Source organism: Vigna unguiculata, chromosome 6 (assembly GCF_004118075.2).
Source record: "Vigna unguiculata cultivar IT97K-499-35 chromosome 6, ASM411807v1, whole genome shotgun sequence".
In the NCBI taxonomy this organism is placed as follows: domain Eukaryota; kingdom Viridiplantae; phylum Streptophyta; class Magnoliopsida; order Fabales; family Fabaceae; genus Vigna; species Vigna unguiculata.
The window spans coordinates 7,227,666-7,249,189 of NC_040284.1; the positions used below are offsets into that span (position 1 = coordinate 7,227,666).

At 31.5% G+C, this 21,524-nt stretch overlaps 3 protein-coding genes across 3 annotated transcripts; 2 read left to right on the forward strand and 1 right to left on the reverse strand.

The window, feature by feature from the left end:
• Positions 1–627: 627 nt before the first annotated feature.
• On the forward strand, positions 628–4,403 carry LOC114187868 (zinc finger CCCH domain-containing protein 40-like). The gene is made up of 4 exons (XM_028076250.1): positions 628–946; positions 1,711–1,980; positions 2,653–2,876; positions 3,377–4,403. The coding sequence occupies exons 1-4, from the start codon at positions 842–844 to the stop codon at positions 4,221–4,223; spliced, it is 1,446 nt and encodes a 481-aa protein (XP_027932051.1). The 5' UTR covers positions 628–841; the 3' UTR covers positions 4,224–4,403.
• A 103-nt stretch (positions 4,404–4,506) lies between these two features.
• On the forward strand, positions 4,507–15,265 carry LOC114187870 (neutral ceramidase 2-like). The gene is made up of 9 exons (XM_028076252.1): positions 4,507–5,094; positions 6,135–6,343; positions 8,574–8,867; positions 11,338–11,593; positions 11,916–12,174; positions 13,518–13,643; positions 13,736–13,799; positions 14,075–14,244; positions 14,708–15,265. The coding sequence occupies exons 1-9, from the start codon at positions 4,766–4,768 to the stop codon at positions 15,260–15,262; spliced, it is 2,262 nt and encodes a 753-aa protein (XP_027932053.1). The 5' UTR covers positions 4,507–4,765; the 3' UTR covers positions 15,263–15,265.
• LOC114187869 (alcohol dehydrogenase-like 7) lies at positions 15,109–19,370 on the reverse strand. The gene is made up of 10 exons (XM_028076251.1): positions 19,181–19,370; positions 18,934–19,070; positions 18,352–18,398; positions 16,830–17,155; positions 16,500–16,582; positions 16,338–16,413; positions 16,176–16,240; positions 15,929–16,024; positions 15,667–15,831; positions 15,109–15,488 (listed from the first exon to the last, which is right to left on the reverse strand). Exons 1-10 carry the CDS (start codon positions 19,248–19,250, stop codon positions 15,372–15,374), a joined length of 1,182 nt encoding a protein of 393 aa, XP_027932052.1. The 5' UTR covers positions 19,251–19,370; the 3' UTR covers positions 15,109–15,371.
• Between the last annotated feature and the right edge of the window lie 2,154 nt (positions 19,371–21,524).

Genomic DNA, 21,524 nt, shown 5'->3' on the forward strand with positions numbered 1-21,524 from the left:
GGAAGTAATTTAGAAACCATGCAGAACATCACAACAATCGAAAGACAAACAAACCCAAAAATAGAATTACGAAAACCCTAACCCACGAGCAAACACAACCCAGAAAACCCTGAACCCACCTACCTTGTTGATGATGATTAACTGGAAAATTGAAATGAAGAGTGCATCTGCAATCCAATGATGAAATGACAAGTATTAGCTGCTTCCTCTGCAAATCTGAACTCAAGAAAGACGAAAATAAAAAAATTTCCCTAATTGCAAAATTTACCCTAAATTGAAAAATTAACGTTAATTAGTCACATGTACAGCACACGTAACACACCCTAATTAAAACCGTGCTACCTGTACAATGTTCCGTTAATGATTTAAACGACGTTACAGAAAAGGACAAAATAAAACACAAATTGCGAAAATGATGATCATTTTAAACATTCGTTAAAAATGAGGACTATTTTAAACATTATATGAAAATGAGGACCAAAAAGATATTTAAGCCATTATAAAAAGATAAAAAAAAATAATATATGTATATTAGTTTAAAAGGAAAATAAATTGATAAAAAATAAAATAAATCTCTTAATATCTTGTTATGAAAATGTTTGAGATTTCTACTTAAAAGAAAAAATCCTACAAAATACCTCAACAATAATCCACCCTCTTTATCTCCGCTTGCTGTTTGCTGTGGTGGAGTGGATAACACCCAAACGCATACTCTCATTCGATTTTGAATTGCTTCTTTCCTCCTTCTTTGATTTTGAATCACGCAAACAATATTATATTTGAATTGTTTCTTGATTTTGGCACAAGGAGGAAGGGGTTATTGTGAAACCCTAACCTAATCATGGCGCACAGGTTGCTCAGAGACCACGAAGCCGACGGTTGGGAGCGCTCCGATTTTCCTATTATCTGCGAATCCTGCCTCGGCGACAGTCCATACGTTCGAATGGTTTGTTTCCTTGTCTCCTTCTCTTTTTTAAATATTCGACTGGTTTTGTTTTGTGTTCGTGGGATAGAGTGGGTTAGTGATTGTTATGTGATTATATGATTATGAATCCCTTGTCCTTGGTATGATACTGTCATTATTGTGTGTTTGTTGGGGATTGAAAGGCTGAAGGAACAACTGAGTTTGATTTGGTATATCGACCATCCTCATGTGATCAGCAATTAGGAATTGAATATTGAATTTGTGGAATAGTTATAGGATAGGTTGCGCCTTGCAGTTTTGTTATTGTGAGAATGGGGGATTTCTAGATGCAAGTGTTAAGTTTAAACCTTTGTTGATAGTCAGCCAGGACAATGGTTTTGTTTCTGAACCGTTAGGACTCTTTTTAACTCCCACATTGGATGATGTCTTAGATGGAGTAATCGGATTGCAGCCGATGTTGTGGGTCGGCTTAAGTACATGGTAATTTGGATCTCACTTTTTGAGGAAAACATGTCTATCTACCTTGGTGATTTAAACCAAGTAATTATTTTAATTTGTTTCATTTGGTTGTATTGAACAATAATTTTTTTCAATCACAGTAGTTCGAAACTATCATTATATAAAATTGGTGATTTCCTGATTTACTATGAAAAATCATGTTGAGAGTGTCGATGAACATGCATAATTGATAATTTTCAGATTTTAGCATGTTTTATTGAAGATGAGATTGTGGGAGGCCATTTGTATGTTTAATTGTTTTTTGTTATGTTTATCTCTGGGTGCAGACCAGAGCAGACTATGACAAGGAGTGCAAGATATGTACACGGCCATTCACTGTTTTCAGATGGAGACCTGGTCGAGATGCAAGATATAAGAAAAGTGAGATCTGTCAGACATGCAGTAAATTGAAAAATGTCTGTCAAGTGTGCCTTCTGGACCTTGAATATGGACTACCAGTTCAAGTTCGGGACACCGCTCTCAGTATTGATTCCAATGATGCCATTCCAAAGAGTGATGTTAATAGGGAGTATTTCGCTGAAGAGCACGACCGTAAGGTATATTTTCCTTAAATTAGGTTAGGTCATATTTATAGTTGAATCTAATCATTGATTAGAAATTAGTGGTGTTTCGATGCTACAACTAGTTTGAGAATCAAGACGCTAGATGTTTATCCTTGTTTTGAATGAAAAATGACCTTCTCCTGATCGTTTAGGTTAATCCTTGCACTTGCTCAAAATCTGGGTGTGCTCTTCTGTGTCATGCAGAAACTTTTTTAGCTACCTCTTTTTATCTGGTTGGCTATACTAGTGCATATGTTCCAACTCTAACAGTTTTTAAACTCTGAGCCGGTTTATTTGAATTCCAGTTTTGTGTAGTTTCTGCCTGAAATTATCTACCTTTTCTGATCCTAGTCAATATTTTCCTTAAAAAAATCATAGGAATAATTAGTTTAGGGTCAATCTATGTGTAGTTGTGAGTGAATTGTTGTTTTTGTGACTTGCATGGTTTTTGTAATATTGTGGCTTTTTTTTTTCTTTTTATTTCGAATGAAGAATTCTTCAATCATAGAACTCCGATTTTCTCACACATCGTTTGACAGGAGCTGTGAAATGAAAATTTCAAATTTTCATTATTATTTTTTTTAAAAAAAATCTGTACTATTTTTTACTTCTCTTTAATCATTACTTGATTGGGATCTTTTTACTAAGAATTAATGGATGGTGCAGGCTAGAGCTGGTATAGATTATGAATCCTCTTATGGTAAAGTGCGCCCAAATGATACTATCATGAAGCTTCAAAGGACAACGCCATATTACAAGAGAAACCGAGCACATATTTGCAGTTTCTACATAAGGGGTGAATGTACCAGAGGAGCTGAGTGCCCTTATCGACACGAGATGCCAGTTACTGGGGAGTTGTCTCAACAAAATATTAAAGATCGTTATTATGGGTATGCATGGTTGAAAATGACTTTATTTGCTTTTCACTTTCTTACTTGATCTCTCTTTTAATTGTTACTCCAATTTATTTTTTCTGTTTGTCACTTTGTCACTGGGAAGCAACACAAGCATATTTTTCATTCTGTTAGTTTATTAGGCATTCACTTAGTTCTTTTATGTTGGTTCTGTGTGATGACCTGCTGCGTAGATAAGATAACAAGTTTGCATGTACTTTTATTCCAGCAAAAGCAATTTGATAGTTCTTCTGCATGTAGGAGCTATGTTAACCGGTATTTGACATTAACGTTTGAGGATAAGTGAGGGGATTTTATTTCTTACCTAGTTACCAACTGCCATTTACTTGGAATTTTAGCTTTCTTCTATATGTGGCCAAACCAAACACATGTATTTTGTTGTGTGTTTTTTAGTGAAATGGAATGGCTATTCTCGCCTTCATGATCATGATCATTCTTTTTCGGTCTCATGTTAACCTATTGTTCATTTTATTTAGAGTGAATGATCCAGTGGCTTTGAAGCTACTTGGGAAGGCAGGAGAGATGACCACTCTGGAGGCTCCTGAGGATGAGAGCATTAAGACTCTTTATGTTGGTGGACTTGATGCTAGGGTCACAGAGCAGGATTTGAGGGATCACTTCTATGCCCATGGAGAAATTGAATCCATCAAAATGGTTCTCCAACGGGCTTGTGCTTTTGTAACATATACAACCAGGGAAGGTGCAGAGAAAGCAACAGAAGAACTCTGCAACAAATTGGTTATTAAGGGCCTAAGGCTAAAGCTGATGTGGGGCAGGCCTCAGACCTCAAAACCTGAGTCTGACAGTTCTGATCAAGCAAGGCAACAGGCATCTGTAGCTCACAGCGGATTGTTGCCTCGGGCAGTTATATCACAGCAGCAGAACCAGGACCAAACCCAAGGAGTGGTTTATTATAACAATCCACCACCTCCTCAGCAGGAAAGAAGCTACTACCCATCAATGGATCCTCAAAGAATGGGTGCTCTTATTCCATCCCAAGACGGTCCTCCTGGTGGGCCTTCTGGGTCAGGGGAGAACAAGCCTGGTTTGGAAAAGCCGCAGATGCAACATTATCCCCATTCATTGATGCCTCCTCCACCTGGTCAATATCATCATCAGTATTATCCTCCATATGGTTTTATGCCTCCAGCTCCTCCTTATCACCATCATCAGTATCCACCTCCATACAATGCTGCAGGGCCTCCATCACAGCCATCAGCAGCAAATCATCCTTATCAGCATTCTATACAACCAGGGTCTGGACAGGCAGCAACTGCCCCGGCTGAAACTGGAACATCAACTTCAGGTTCACAACAGCAATAAAATTGCTCATATACTGATGTTTCAGTTATGTTCATTTATTGTTCTAAGTTTTTCCATAAACTGACCATGCTGATAGGGAAGATATTCACACTCAAGCTATCAAGGCAAGATGTTAGCGCTTGGTTCTTGATTGATTGTTGTATTAGTTAGTTTTATAAATAGCAGAATTAGTTTATCTCTCTTCTTTTTGTTATAGTACACGCGGTGTTGGTACACTTTAATCTTAATAATAAAATAGTAAATGAATAACTAAGATAAGGGTTGTACTTCCATGAAGTATGAAAAATGTCAAAATTATATACATTTATTTCCCACTTCAATAGCTTCTTGTACACATGCTCATCCGGCTTAGTTCATACAAGTCCCATGGCAAGAGACAAAGAATGCCTTGAATCTCACTTCCCTATTTGTCGTTATCTAAGTAGGACCACTTAGTGCCAACATAAAAACTTAGCATAAGCAAAAGGAACAAAAATATATAGCTAGAGCACTCTAAATCCAAGAAATTCTTACCTACTAATCATGCATATAAGAAAACTAACATGAACCCGATCGAACTAGTTGGTAGTAGTAAAATGATGGAAAACCATGTAATTGTTGTATTGGGTTTGTTGGTGTGTGGTTGGTCATGCCATGGGGAGTACTTGATTGGAGTTGGAAGCTATGACATGACTGGTCCTGCTGCTGATGTGAACATGATGGGTTATGCCAACTTGGAGCAGAACACAGCTGGTATTCATTTCAGGCTAAGGGCAAGAACTTTCATTGTGGGTGAGAGTCCTGATGGCCCTAGGTTTGTTTTTGTTAATCTTGATGCTGGCATGGCCTCTCAGCTTCTAACTATCAAGGTGCTCGAGAGACTTAATTCAAGGTATTACCTAATTTGGACTCACTTTATACACCAAGTTCGGCTACATTACTTCATTAGTTGCATCATCATAGTAAGTAACACTTAACTGCTCATTAATTCGATTAGGTCTACCAATTTGAAGGCTGAGAGCACAAAATTTTGGCCACAAATATACACTATTTAGGTATGATTGTATAACCAAATGAAGTTACGCTATTACCCCACTATATATAAAAAAACAAATACTGAATTTGTCAAGAACCAACAATGAAAGAGATTAAGTTACTTTCAATTAAAAATAAAATAATACAAAATTTACTCCAAGACATACCCTTGATATTAAACCTTTTATTACAGAAAATAAGTGAAGTCCATAGTAAATTGAAGGTAAAACAAGTAATTTAGGAACATTTCTATATAATACGAGGATAAAATACATTATAATTTATTTAGGAACATTTCTATATTATTTTAGAAATGTAAAAGTAGATTTAATTATTATTCTTTTTATTTGACGTACTTGTTTCGAATAGAACAATTTCTTTTACAGATTTTAGTTACAAAAAATCTTTTCTGATAAAAGAACCTTATTCTTTTATTTTAGCTCATATTTTAAATTTAATTTAAAAGTAACTCAAGTTTAAAAATAAGGTTAACTAAATTATAAAAAAAAAAGTGAGCCTAGAAAACTTTTAAAGCCTTATGCAACTCATGTTCCAAATTACTTGTCTTATTTCATCCTTAATTAACAGTATTTATAAAACTAAATCTATCTTAAAATGCTTTTTAAGAAATTGACGTGTGTTTTCATTATAACGTCACATTTATTTTAAAGTACTCCTACGGGACTTGTATCACATATCACAAATTCTGTTTCAAATGAACACAAGATGAATCAATCAATAAATACATAAAATTATTCATAAGTTCTTTAAATGAAGTACAAGTTACAGGTACATCATTTCAACCCCTTAATAAAGGGCACTGAAATAGAAACAGATTTTTCTTTATATTTTTTTTAAGGAAATAAATAACTCATTTTCATTGTTAATTTTTTGAAGGTTTGGAAATTTGTACAGTGAAGAAAATGTAGCAATAAGTGGGACTCACACACATGGTGGCCCTGGTGGTTACCTGCAATATTTGGTTTACTCTGTGACTTCTCTTGGTTTTGTGAAACAGTCATTTGATGTGATTGCAGATGCAATTGAAGAAAGCATTATTCAAGCTCACAACAATCTCAAGCCTGGTTCTGTATATATGAATATAGGTAACACATTAATCATGGCAGCTTCTTATTGCACTTCGATAATTTTAACCACCATTTCCATAAATTTTATATTTTTATAAAAAATATGCGGTGACAAATAAGTGATTAGTTACTTGATGTAATTATATCTGGAACCTTAAACATTTCTTTTACACATTATTTTTCATTCTTTTTGGCATCCAAGTAAACAGAATCTAATTCTATCAAAATACATCAATTCCTAGGTTAATTGACGAAAATGGCCGTAAATTTTAATTCACAACATGAACAAATTTTTAAAATTTATAAAAATTGGGTAAAAACATGACTTTAAAATGAAACACGACTTTAAATAAATGGTGTTACCAAAATAACAAATAACGACTTACATATTAACATACATACGACTTTTACTTTTTTATTTTTATTTTTGTTTTTAGTAAATTCGTATGAACTACAAATTTCATCCTTTTCAATTTTTTTATTTTATATTAAAATTTGATTTTTTATTTCACACAAACATAATCTGTATTTTATTTTTTAATTAATAAATTAAAATTTAATTAATAAAATATTATCATATATTTTAAAATACTAATAGAAGTTTATAATTTTTATTTATTTTTAATGAATCAATTAAATTATTAAAAAATATAAAAAAAGGTTAAAATACCTTTTTGGTCCCAATTTTTGTCAAGTTTTATCAAATAAGGCATAATTTTGGTTTTCTGTACAAATAGGTTCCAATTTTCGTCAATTTGGTTCAATTGGGTCTTCTTTGCTAACACCGTTTAAATCATTAACAACCATGAACAGTGTCTGCCACATGTCACTTCGTGGTTTTTTTTTTATTTTTTTTTGATTGTTTTTAAATTTTTTTAAATTTTTTAAATTTTTTTAAATGTCCACATGTCAATAAATTGAACAAAACTAACAAATATAGGGACTGAATTAAATATAGAACATTGACTTTGACATGTGGCACGCGTTTGGGTTGACACATGAACATTTTAAAAAACTTCAAAAAAAGAATTCAAAACAAAAAAAATAAAAAAAAATTCAAAAAGATAAAAAATTCAAAAAATCACGAAGTGACATGTGACAGTGATTGTTCATGGCTGTTAATGATTTAAACGGTGTTACAAAAAAAGACCAAATTGAACAAAATTGATGAAAATTGAGACCTATTTGAACACAACACAAAAATTAGGACTTATTTGATAAAACTTACGAAAATTGAGACCAAAAAGGTATTTTAACCAAAAAAGAAACATAAAAAATGTAAAGCAAAAGAATGGGGAAGGTAAAAATTTAGAAGACTATTGAAATATTCATATTTTCTGTAAATTTTATTTTAATTTTTTTTAAAAATACTTACAAAATTTTGTTATGAAAAAAAATTACAAGAAATTGCTAGCAATGTTTTTGCAAAATATTTTATATAAAATATTTTTTACAATAAATTTTGTAAAATATACTTACAAATTTTATAATTTCATAGAAAATAATTATTCACGAACAAATATTTGTTAACTAAGATTCTCAAGAGAAATGACCGAAAAATTCTTACAATTTTTTTTAACAAATTTTAAAAAGAATTTCATGTAATATATAAATTTTTAGTGAAAAAAAATACGATTTCTATTAAAAGAAACAGCAAATGGAAATCCAGTGTCTATAAGACGATTTTTACAAACTAAAAGTCAGGTTCTACATTATTCGTTTAAAATCATGTTTCAAAAACATGATTTCTTTCATTTTTTATTAATTTGATTAATTACTTTTTAAATTTTTTTCATTTTTTCTTAAATATTTATGTAATCATATATTTTTTAATAATTTAATTAATGCATTAAAAATAATATTTTTAACTTGTTTACTCTTTAAAATTTGCTACTCTTTTTTCTGTAATTTTATATATATCTCAATATTATTTTAAAAAGTATGACAATTTTTTTTTTGAATTGTTTTTAATATTTTGATTAATACATAAGAAAAAAAAATTATAATAATATTTGAAAAAGTTTTTGATAGTATTTTTTAGTATTTAAATTATAATTTATTAGTTAAAAAATTAAAATACAGAATATGTTTTTATGAAATAAAAAATATTATTAATAAAAAAATAAAAATAATATTATTTAAATGTTTTTGACCCTATCATAGTGTTTGTCCCTCACACACTATAGTGAAACACAGAAGATAGGTTTTTGTTGAAATTGTAGCATGTTGGTTTTGTTGTTTCATACAGGAGAAGTGAAGGATGCAGGCATAAACAGGAGTCCAAGTGCATATTTGCAGAACCCTGCAGATGAGAGAGCAAGATATCCCTCAAATGTTGACACAGAAATGAGTGTTTTGAGGTTTGTGGATGGAGAAAGTGGTGAAAGTATAGGAGCATTTACTTGGTTTGCAACACATGGAACCTCCATGAGCAATAGAAACAAACTTATTAGTGGAGATAACAAGGGTGTTGCAGCTAGACTTTTTGAAGATTGGTTTGCTTCTCAAAACACATCTTCAAACACCAACTCCACAGTACCAGGTATCTTACACTTTTCGCTTCATTTTGTATACCTCTCCTGTTTTCCTTTTAGAATATAAGATAAGGTGGTTGCTCTACATATACCTCCTCCTCCAAAGATCTATCGAGAAAAGCATATTTCATATCCAACTAGTAGGACTTTACTCCTCTTCCAATCTGGCTACTGATAAACACATCATGATAATCAACACTTGTTTTTGTGTAAAAATCTTTTGTCACTAACTTGGTCTTGTATCTTTGGAGGTAAACCCTTCAATTCCCAAAGTATGATTTTTCTCTATGACTTATAACTCTTTTTTCATACTCTTTCTTCACACTTCACTCTTCACTGCTTCACTAAAATCTATTGTCTTAGCTTCTGTAGTGAGTCTAAGTGAACCAAATCTCATTCTTCATTTATTGCATTATCAGACAAGTTCAATAATCACCATGTCTAACATTTTCGATTCTAGTTCTCTTTGAGAACTACGCACTGTAGGATTTGTTTCTTCAACACCAAGTTCATTTTATAGATCATCCTTCGATTCATCAATTAGTGGCAAGTTATTTAAAATTATAGAATTTTCTTTGGTAGCTTTCCACTACCAAATTTCATTCTCAACACAATTGACATCTCTACTCACTACTACTCCTTTAATATCAGGATTTTACACCCTATACCCACTAGTTGAATGATAACCAACTAGTAGCATTGGTTCAACTTTGTTATTCCATTTCTTCCTTTTTTTATCTGGTACATGCTCATAACAAAGTGAACCAAATATCCTAAAATGATCACCACTAGGCTTCTTCCCAAACCACTTTTGTTCAAGTGTCATGTTTTGAGCTTCTTGGTAGGACATTTGTTCAAAATATGAGCTATTTCCATTATAGCTTTACTTAAGAATTTTGATGGAACTAACTTCCCTTTTAACATGATTTTCAGCATGTTAAGCATTGATATATTCCTCCTTTCAACAAACCCATTATGTTGAGGAGTATATGTAGATATAACCCCATGTATGATACCTTTTCACAACAAAAGTCTTCAAATTTAGCATATGTAAACTATCCTTTTCCATCAATTCTTAGAAACTGATACATTGATCTCTTTCTTTCACTACCTATTTCTTCCACCCGTTAAACACTATGAAAGCATCATTCTTCCTACTAATGAAAAAAAAACCCCAAATTTTTCCTATAAACTCATTAACAAAATATATGAAACACCTGTACTCACATAGTGCAAGTACTTCAATTGGCTCGATCATAACAAAAGTTGCACATATAGAAAGAGGGCGTTGAGACGAGTCAGATGACAATGGTGAGTATTGAAATGGAGTGTGGAAGTTTGTCAGAGTTCTAATAATCATTATACCATTTGATAAATTTGTTAAAGATAGTAGATTGTCTTGAAACAACATAAGAGGCTATAGGTACTTATATAGAGAAAAAATATTTACCAGGATATGGAATAAATCTAAAAAAATAGTGACATATTCCGATGATACTTGATCATAATAAAAGTTTCAAATATAGAAATAGAGCGTTGAGACGAGTCAGATGGCGATAGTGAGTATTGAAATGGAGTGTGGAGGTCTGTTAAAGCTCCAATTGTTGCCATTATTGTAGGACAACTGTCGCGTGCCAAGGCTAGCAAGATCTTGGTGTCGTCAACGGCTGCACCAACACCGGTGTACATGACTGTTGTCGTAGCGGATATTGTGGTAGTGACTTTGACAACGATGATGGTTGCAATTTGGCAAGGACACCAAACTGATTTGTGGTAGAAATAAAGGATGAAACAAAAACCTATAAACTATGTTGAATCTAACAAAGTTTTTGAAAAGAGAAAATTGACACTGTGAGTACCATGTTATAATAGAAAAAAAAAAAAAAAGACGTAGAATGAATCCTGATGCATATAAACACATATGGTTATGCATTTATAAATAGATAATATAATAAGCCGTTACATCCAACAAGAGGGAAAACAAGAAAAAGAAATTAGAAATTATGTATATTATATTTTTATTTTATGTGTAAAATTGTACATGCCTTATATAGGTTGATCTTACAAAGTATCTGAATTAACTATACTAACTCAACATATAAAACCATTAAAAATTGTCAAAATAAGTGACAATCATTAATTATATATATATATATATATATATATAAACTAAAATTGTTGATTATATAAAATACAAGAATAAAATTTCTAATAATTTAAAAGTAAGGTACTAAAACTATGGAAAAAAGTTTAAAACCAACCTAGTTTGTAAAATACAGGGGTTAAGGCACTACAATCTGAAAAAATAGTTTTTTTTTTTTTTCTTAAAAGGTAGTTTTAAATAGAAAAATAATAGTTATGAACAACGTATATTTTAAAACTATCCTTTACAGCATTAATTCAGCAAGTGTTACTAATGCAGTGATTCATATAAATTTCTCGAGTTGTTGCTTGAATTGTTACTAATGCATGATGCAGATGTTGGGCAACTAATGAAGATGGCACAATCAATTAAGGCCACAGGAGGAAAAGGCTGCAGCAAACAAGCAAACGAAGCATCCAAGGTGAGGAAGAATGATGGATCCTTATTTGTTGGAGCATTTTGCCAATCAAATGTTGGAGATGTCTCACCAAATGTTTTAGGAGCATTTTGCATTGACACTGGAAAGCCTTGTGATTTCAACCATTCTTCGTGCAATGGCAATGACAAACTTTGTGTAGGCAGGGGACCTGGGTAATGAATCTCTCTAATCAAATATGAGATCTATAAATGTTTGTTTTTCATGAAAACCAAACTTTTAAATAGAAAATTATGTCTTTCCATGAATTTACCAAATTAATGTTACACTCTACATGAATACTTCAAATATTTCTTGCTATATTATACAACATTTTACTAGGACTTGAAGACTGTAATGTAGACTTAACATGAGAAGTTCTTATATGTTGTATTACAAATAAATAGTGTCCAATAATTTTCAAAATTTGTGACATCTACTGTGTGATTGGTCCTATCCTTGTAGAAAATGTTCTGCTTACAAGTTTGCATGGAGTAGGTACCCAGATGAAATATTAAGTACCAAGATCATAGGTGAAAGACAATTCAAAAGTGCTATGGAATTGTTTGAGTCAGCTTCAGAGGAAGTGACAGGGAAGATTGAGTACCTCCATGTGTACCTGAACTTCACAGACATTGAAGTTGAATTGGACAGTAATAAGGTGGTTAAAACTTGCCCTGCAGCACTTGGCCCTGGTTTTGCAGCAGGCACTACAGATGGGCCAGGTGCTTTTGGGTTTCAACAAGGAGATTTAAAGGTAAGTGTCTTTTTTATATATGTATATACATATTAAAAAAAATCTAGGATATGTTTGAATCGAATATCATTAGTTACTAGGTTTCTAGTGAGAACTTTCATCTATGATTGCTTGCGGACTTACTTGAGAGCTTAAAGGCTGTAGTATGTAGGGGAAGATGTTAGTACTCACTCCATTGCTTGAAAAGATAATTTTAGCAAAACTCAAAAGTCAAAATGAGGAAAGAAGAGCACTTACCATTATACAAATAACTTTACATGATTATATTTTCCTTAATATTCCTTAAGATTGTTACTCTGAAAACTACTAAGAAAGCTTGAGATAGGTTAATGAGGTTTGAAGGAAGTGACAGAATAAAAATGATGTTAGTTTCAAATTTGTGAAGAGAGTTTGAAGCAATTATAATGAAGGAAAGTTAATCTATTAAATACTTCACTAATCGAATTTTAAAGGTGGTAACATGTATGACGTTGTGGTGGAAAAAATCTTAGTTTGTCTTCCTGAATTAAATATCCTTTCTAGAAGAGAACAAGGTTTTTTACATGATAACAGTGACAAAATCTGTGAATGCTTTTGCAAGCCACTGATACCAATGGTTTCTTATAATCGAGGGAAGTATGAAAGGTGTCCGTGTCCCTATAACATATACCAAAGGTAAAGTCCAACAATGAAAAAATTCGCCATCGTTAGAGTCTATTCTTTAGTTTCTTAAAAAATAACTACAAAAACATAACTGAAACAAATGAGATCAGAGTTACCATAATCGAAGGTCTTTAAAATTAGTTGTGACAAGGAATCTATAAAGATATAGCATAATAAGCTTAATAAAAAATTGAAAGAGAATAAGGTTCTTAAAAATTTGCAACCAAAGAACATTTTTGAGGTATTGCAAAATTATAGCATGACAATTAGTTCTATTTAATTCAATGTTACGAAGCAACAAAATTATTATAAAAATATTTTGAATCTTGTTGAAGATCTAAAGGAGCAAAGTGAACAACTTAATGCTAAATAATTTTGTTGTGAATTCAAATGGGTATTAAAATACTTATGTGACATATCAAATGAATTATTCTTTTTCAAAATGTAAGAATGAAAATCAAATAGTAACCATTTGATATTACCATATATAGTTAAGATTAAAACCCAAAAAGGTAATGTAAAGTTTTTAAAGTTACATGACACTTTTAAGTGAATGTGAATACAGATAACTTTATATCTTAATTGTATAATTTATGACTCACTTTTTAAGTAGATTTAGCCAGCACTTAGAAACCTCCCCGTTTATTCTTGATTTTTTTTTTGCCAATGTGCTATTAAATAAGAACCGTTTGTTCATTCAGATTAATCCGTTTTGGAAGAATTTAAGGGATTTCCTGAAAGAACCAAGTCAATATCAAGTAGACTGCCAAAACCCAAAGCCAGTTTTGCTGAGCACTGGCGAAATGTTTGATCCTTATGCTTGGGCGGTAAGACTACTTGTCAGCCATTTTTGTGAATAAGGGTAACAACAATCTGCATAGTAAAGTACTGATCAAGAATGTTTTGGATGTTGGTACAGCCAGCAATTCTTCCAATTCAAATCTTAAGATTGGGAAAGTTGATCATTCTTTCTGTACCAGGAGGTTTGTAATCTTTAATTGTTAAATCTGAGATTCAATAGGAACCAAAATTTGGGTTTTAATTGGCTAAAACTAATACAACTCTTCCAAAAGTTGACCTTATGTAACGACTTAGTTTATTTCAGTTTTTCTTGTTACTTTTTCCTCGTAAGTAGTTAGGAAAAATGTATCCAAACAAGCTTTGCTCTTTTATATGAATACAGGCTTCAAGATGATCTACATAATTGTTAAGCACATAATGAAACACAAACACACGCTCTAACTCTTGAGTATTACAGAGTTTACAACAATGGCTGGCAGAAGGCTAAGGGAGGCAGTGAAAGAGACATTAATATCTAGCAGCAATGGAGAATTTAATGACAAAACACATGTGGTTATAGCTGGACTTACAAATGCTTACTCACAGTACATTGCTACTTTTGAAGAATATCAGCACCAACGCTACGAGGTATGATGAATAGAGTTGGATTGCCAATTCATCAAGTTACCAAAACTTACTAGATATTTATCTTTGATAGAAGCAATTGATGTGAAGGAATATCTATCTTAAATTTCATGAGTGGTAACAACCTAAATTAGTTAAGCCTATTGTTTCCATCCAAGTTTGTTCGTCAGAGGTATTGTCCGCTTTGGAACCTTGAACTTCATCATGGTTTTGTTTCTAAAAGATTCGGAGGGTGGAAGGAGATAAAAGAGTATTTAAACTGCCTTTCACTTTCACTTCTAAGAATGTGGACTATTGGGAACACTTGTATAATATCTACTTAGTCAAAGTACTTGTTCTTTATTAACCTGAAATTATACCATAATCAGGCACAAGCAAACAAACACCACGTACTACCACAGGTTTTGGGCTTTATCTTTGAGACAAACTATATCTAAATTATTGCTAATTAATTATATAATTTCAGGCTGCTTCAACACTGTATGGTCCTCACACATTGTCAGCATACATCCAAGAATTTAAGAAACTAGCAGAAGCAATGGCTGAAGGACAGAACATCACTATAAAAGGTCCCTCTCCACCAGATCTCTCATCTGTACAAATAAGTCTATTAGATGGTCCGTTTGGAGACTCACCTCCAGAAGGAATCGAATTTGGTGACATAAAAGAAGACATAGCATTTCCAGAAAGAGGGTATTTTAGGAAGGGAGATACACCAAGTGCTACATTCTGGAGTGCTAATCCAAGATATGATCTTCTCACAGAAGGCACATTTGCTGCAGTGGAGAGGCTGCAAGGGAAAAGATGGATTGCTACGTATGATGATGATGATTTAAGCTTGTTTTTCAAGTGGAAAGTAGATAATAGTTCCTTGCATGGGTTAGCTACAATCGAATGGGAAATACCAGATGGTGCTGTTTCTGGAGTGTACAGACTAAGACACTTTGGAGCAACAAGGATCACCATTACCTCCCCTATTAGTTACTTCACTGGTGCTTCAAGTGCATTTGCAGTGCAGTAAAATAGAAGCTCTGTTTTATTGAATATGTTTTATCAAATACAAAAGAGCTAGGAATAAATGTTTCATGTTGCATATCATCATCAAGGACTAGGAATACTTAACAATGTACTCACTTATCCATCCAAATCACACATCGAAGACACTTTCCTGTACTCAATAAATCAAAAGCCTTGTTGATGTCCTTAAACTCCACCTCATGAGTGACAAATTCATCCAACTGCAATTCCTATAAAAACATGGGGCAAAAGTTAATAGACTAGAGATGTCGCAAAAGTTTGATATTTAATAATTTTTTCATTACAAATTTTACATAATTATTTCTACAAGTCTAATACGTATATCTTAATCTTGATGGGACAGACAGCGTTGTTGAAAAGTGAAATAAAAGTAATTGCATAATTTACCTTGTCCACGTAACGTTTAAGGAGAATAGGGACATGAGACTTGGGTTTGAGACCTCCAAACAAGGATCCCATGAGGCACTTGCCGTCATGAAGGACCTCATGGGAACTGATATTTATCCTGGCTCCTGGTTTGTCCACTCCTAAAACAATTGTTTTTCCCCAACCCTGAACACAAAATCATCAGCTTGCAACTCATGCTTTCATCAAGTATAGATTTGTGGAGCTCATGAGTGTTGGGAAATTTTGACAGTGTAGCATGTACCTTTCTACAAGAAGCATACGCTTCATGCACCACTGATGCCATGCCAACACATTCGAAGCAATAATCTGCTCCCCCACCAGTCATCTCTATGATAACCTGCTTAGCACCCACATTTCAATACAATGGCATTCAAATAGTGAAGACATTGAACTTACATCAATGAAAGTTGTTTTAATCTTTTCATTTCATCACATGCAAAGAGAAAGGAATTTCAACAAAAAAGATTGATGTCTCCAAGAGGTTAGACCTGGCTCACAGGTTTGTCCTCACATTCTCTTGCATGGACAAAGTCTGTGACACCAAATTTTTTTCCTGATTGAAAGAGAAAAACAAACCATAAAATTCAGAATTCATGCTTGAATAACAATATAATGGTTACTATGATGTTACTAAACAAACAGTGCATTACCAATTTCAAATTTTTCTGGATAGACATCAACACCTATAATCCTAGTTGCTCCACAAAGTCTTGCTCCCTCTGCAACCTATGAAGCAAACGAATTGCAACAAGCATTTTAGCACAGAAACAGAAGTTACAAACAAAAGAAAACATTGTTGAAAGAATTCATACTGCTAATCCAATAGATCCCAGCCCAAAAATGGCTACTGTAGACCCTGGTTCCACACCAGCAGTTCTCCAAGCAGCACCTACCCCTACATATGGAAGCACAATTTTATAACATTGATTAAAACAACGGTGTGATTTGGTAACATAAGATAACTTTGTTAGTTTCAGCTTAAAAACTAACAATTGGTTTAGTACAACAAATATTGAGATATTTTGTTTAGTATAATAAAAAAATTACAGTCTTAATCCAATAAATTTCAACTGCTGATAAAACATGTGTTTAAAATATTTGTTAGATTTTGTTTGTGAAAACTAATTGTTAAAGAAGCTTGCCTGTTGAAACACCACATCCAAGAAGGCATGCCCTGTCAGGGGGAATGTGTGGATCAATCTTGATAATATTGGCAATGTCCACCACAGTGTACTCACTGAAGCTTGAAATAAACAAAAAATGGTATATGATCTCTCCATTCTTGTCGGTGAACCTAGAGCTACCATGTCGAGGCATCCAGGGAGACACCTTGAAAGGGAAATTAGTACAACGGTTGCTCTTGCTTGATTTGCAATCTATGCACTCCCCACATTCTGGTAGGATAACTGGAATAACCACATCACCTTTTTTAAGTTCACTTACATCCTTCCCTACACTTTCCACAACCCTGTCATCATATCAAAACTTATCAAAATCTCTTGAAACACTTCATCATCTGCCAACCCTTCAATCTTTCAATGAATGACTCTGTTTTCTAAGCATCCACAATTTCTCGTATGTCCTATTAGTTTCTTTCTTTTCAATATACTTTCTTAACTAAATCTATTCATTCTATTGTGTCATCTGCACAGTAGGGATGAGAGATAAATATTCATTAAATTTGTCTCGATTTTAACAGAAATTTTTATACTAATTTAACATATGTACGAGTAGTACATGATATTTTAAATTATGTATGAGTATAGGTAATTTTCATCTCTCTTCGTCCTTGTCCCATCTTTATACTCATTTTCATACTCAGACTCATGTTTTAAGTAACTAAAACACTCATAATTTTAAGTAACTTAAGAAACTTAATTTCATTATTCTTTCCGGTAATCAATATTACTTTATTTAGTGACACAAATCTTTATTCTCTTTCTTAAGTGGTTTTTAACTTATTAAATATTCACATAATTTATTCATATCTTTTAGATATTCCTCATTCATTTCATTGTTTTTATTTATTGTTTATGTTTTCATAATTCGCAAAATGTTCTGACCTGAATTTACCATGTTGACTCACTTTTTTTAATTAAAAATTAAAATAAAAAATAATTTAAAAAAATAATTTTTTTATATTATATTATTTCAAGATAAAAATTTGAAATAATATTGTAATTTAAATTATTAATAATTACAAATTAAATTTTAACTATTAAATATATTGGAAAAATAATATGTAATTTAATAATTATTTTAATTTATTTAATTAAAATCATTAATTTAATTAATTAAAAACTTATAAAATAATTACATGATTATATTATAAAGATAAATTTTTACTTTAAACGTTAAAATAAAATCATATCGTAGAAACAATACTTATCTTGCATGTCAGTTTTATACGTATATTATGTTTAAACGACTTCTTAAGTTAGAATCGTAGCCTAAACAATGGGGACCCAAGTGCGTATATCAAAATGCAGTTCGTCCACATCTACTAACAACTACTCTATTCAAAATCTTTTAATGTGCTCATTTAGTTCAGATTTTCTGCAGAAGTAATTACTTATTTTATTTAGTAACATGTTTTTGAAGAAAAAAAGATAAATTTTCAGTAAATAAAACCATTACAAAATTGACAAAACTGTAGAAACTCACCCAGTTGCCTCATGACCCAGAATCCTTGGAAAAATGGCAGGAGGAACCTTCAAAAGAAAAAAAAAAGTAAAATAAACAAAAAAATCATATAATAATATTACGAACATTCAAATTATCAAATATTATTTAATAATAATTAAAATACTTTACTAAAACAAAAAATCATAATTTAATAATTTAAATCATAATAAATAATTCAAATTAAAAGTAACTCAAATTGTATATATTTTATTTTCTTTTAAATGGTGGAATTCCGTCTCTAATTCTATGTTACTTTTTTTTTTATTTGCATCTTCTCATCTATGTATAAAAGGAATTTTACATTTATATTTTTCAATGTTACTCTTGAAATAAACATTTTTAAATTAAAATAATTATTTTATGAATTTGATGTTATTTTCTTTAAATTTAATCCTTTAATCAAAATTATTTTTAAATAATTATTTTTTTAATTATTAAATTTCTTACAAAATAAATAAAAATAATTTTTTATACTAAAAAATAAACAAGTGTGTATGTATTATTACTAATAAAATTACCAATTAATAACATTAATATTAGCAATTAATAATAATAAAGAACCTGGAGTTCCCGAAAAGTGACGTCACTGTGGCAGAGAGAGGAACAAATAACACGAATTCGCACCTCACCGGGCATTGGTGGCGCCACGGTTATCTCTTCGATCACCAATGGCTCACCGGCTTTTCTAGAAACCGCGGCTGCAATTTCGCAACGAAAAGAAATTCAGAAAACGCTGTGATGTTAATCAAATCTGAATTGAACAATTTCTGAGAAGTAAAGATTGAGAAATGGAGGGAAGATGAGAGACCTTTGCATCGTATTGGTTTTCCTTCGGTTGTTGAAGCAGGAGATGAAGCCTGGCTGTTGTTATCTTCCATAGCCAACTGTGGAAAGAGGAAGAAGATGAATACTCACCTCCTATTCCTATACAGATGTATATATCCTCTCACGTGACCCGCTACACTTTTATTAGAAAACCAGAAATGACACAAAAAAAAGTGGTAGATAGCTTTTCTATTATTTTTTTTCTTAGATTGCCAATTGAAACTATTGAAAAAACATAAACCAAACAAGTACTTTGCTGATAATTGTCAAGCAAATATATTGATATACAGATTCATAGAAATTTGAGTTGTTGAAAATGGAATCCCAAACTTTTTTTTTTCCCATAGCAATTGGAATCCGCGTAACGGGTTCAGAATATTGTTTTTTTCATAAAGAAAAAATATAAAAATGAAAAGTATTAACACTTTGAAATTTACTAAATAAATTTAAATTAATAATTGAAATCAATATCACTTTTTTGAGATAGTTATAATATATACTTAAATACTAATTTGGTTTTAATATTCCTTAAGTTTTTTTTTTTTTAATTTGGTGTTAATTTTTTTTTAAATTTGATTATAATATTCGTTAATTTTGTTTAATGGTCTTTTACGCTAAAATTGTTAAAATAATTAACGGATTGTGAATAGACACTAGCATTTCATGGTTTTTTTTATCTTTTTTTAATTTTTTAATTTTTAAAAATGTCCATGTGTCAAATCAATATCATGTCAGGATCACATTTTTATATTGAATTTGGTCCTAATATTTATTATTTTGTTTAATTTGGTCTCAATTTTTTAAAAATTAAGCAATTTTGTCTCTCTCAATTGTTATAGTGATATTCTTATTAAAATTCATACTTTTTATTAAATACTTTTAATTTAGACTTAGAGTATGTTTAAAATTAAAATTAAAATTTTAAAAGTAGGGAATAACACCATTGATTTAAAATTTTATGAGATCAAAAATTTTATGTGGTTTTTAACCTCTTAAATTTTTAAAAAAAAATTGTTCTAATTTTAAACCAACTCTAACCTTAAACAAAATATATTTAATGAAAATGTGAATTTTAATAAAAATATCAGTATAACATCCACTACAAAAATAATTATTTTCAGTTGGGGTTATTTTTGGCTTTTATGGGGTTTTTACCCCACTAATGGCTTTATCTGAGTTTCCTCTCTACAACTAGCGCAACTTATCAATGGTTTTTAAAACCTCCGATATTGCCTGGGATTTCAAACCCCATTACTGCCTAGAAGTTTTGAAACCCCATTACTGCCTAAGGTTTAAAACCATTTTACCGCATGGAATTTTGAAACCCTTGTAAGTGTTTGGGGTTTTAAAACCCCGTATTTGCCATTTCAAAGCTATTTAGCTTTCCTTCTTTTCTTCTCCTTAACACAAGTATCATATATTGATTAGTGTTTTCTTTTTTCCCAGAATATCGTGAATTGAAGTAATGGATTAAGAATTATCGTTGATTAGATTTTTTTTCTCGAAATATCGTGAATTGACTAAAAGTAATGGATTAAGAATTATCGTGAATTGAGATGGTTGTAAATTTTAAAGACACAATAAACACAAAATTAAGGACAAAAGTTAACAACGAAGTGAATGATACATGGTAACAGCCAAAGAAGAAAAAGTAATGATTTATGAAAACTTATTTGAATATCAGATATCTCAAACTAATCACACATCACGACTCCAAGACAAAACAACTAAAGTTCAACAGAAACAATATAGTGGTTGAAGCACCAAAAGAAAAAAATCCTTGCTCTCGAACCAAAATCGTTAACTTTGCACCCAATTCGTAACACCCTTGATCTCGCTTTGATCCTTCCACTCGTTCATCACGAATCAGCCCCTGATCACGCCTCCAGATCTCATGCATCAGCCTTTATCCATCCATGCATCAACCTTATCAGATTTCAAAATCAGGTTTCCTTCGAGATGAATGACTCCTTTGATCAATTTTTCTCATGCATTAGACTCTTGTGATATAGCATCAAGCTTGTTCTTTCATCATGGTTTCAGTAGCAAGGGATCTACCACGCTTTTAATGAAATGCGCGTTTTGGATGGGAAGCCTTGGTCATAAGCTTAAAGGGCTCATATGTAAATTAGCAAAAATAAAGGACTTCCTGGCAAACAAAACTAATTTATTCTACAAAGGGGAATTCTAAAGGAATAAAACTAAATGCAATAAAAACTCTATTAAGACTACATTTTTGAAAACTAATTTTTCCTAAGCAATTAAAAAAACTAGTTAATTAAAGATAAACTAAAATTTATTTAAACTAAGAAGAAAGTTTTAGAAAG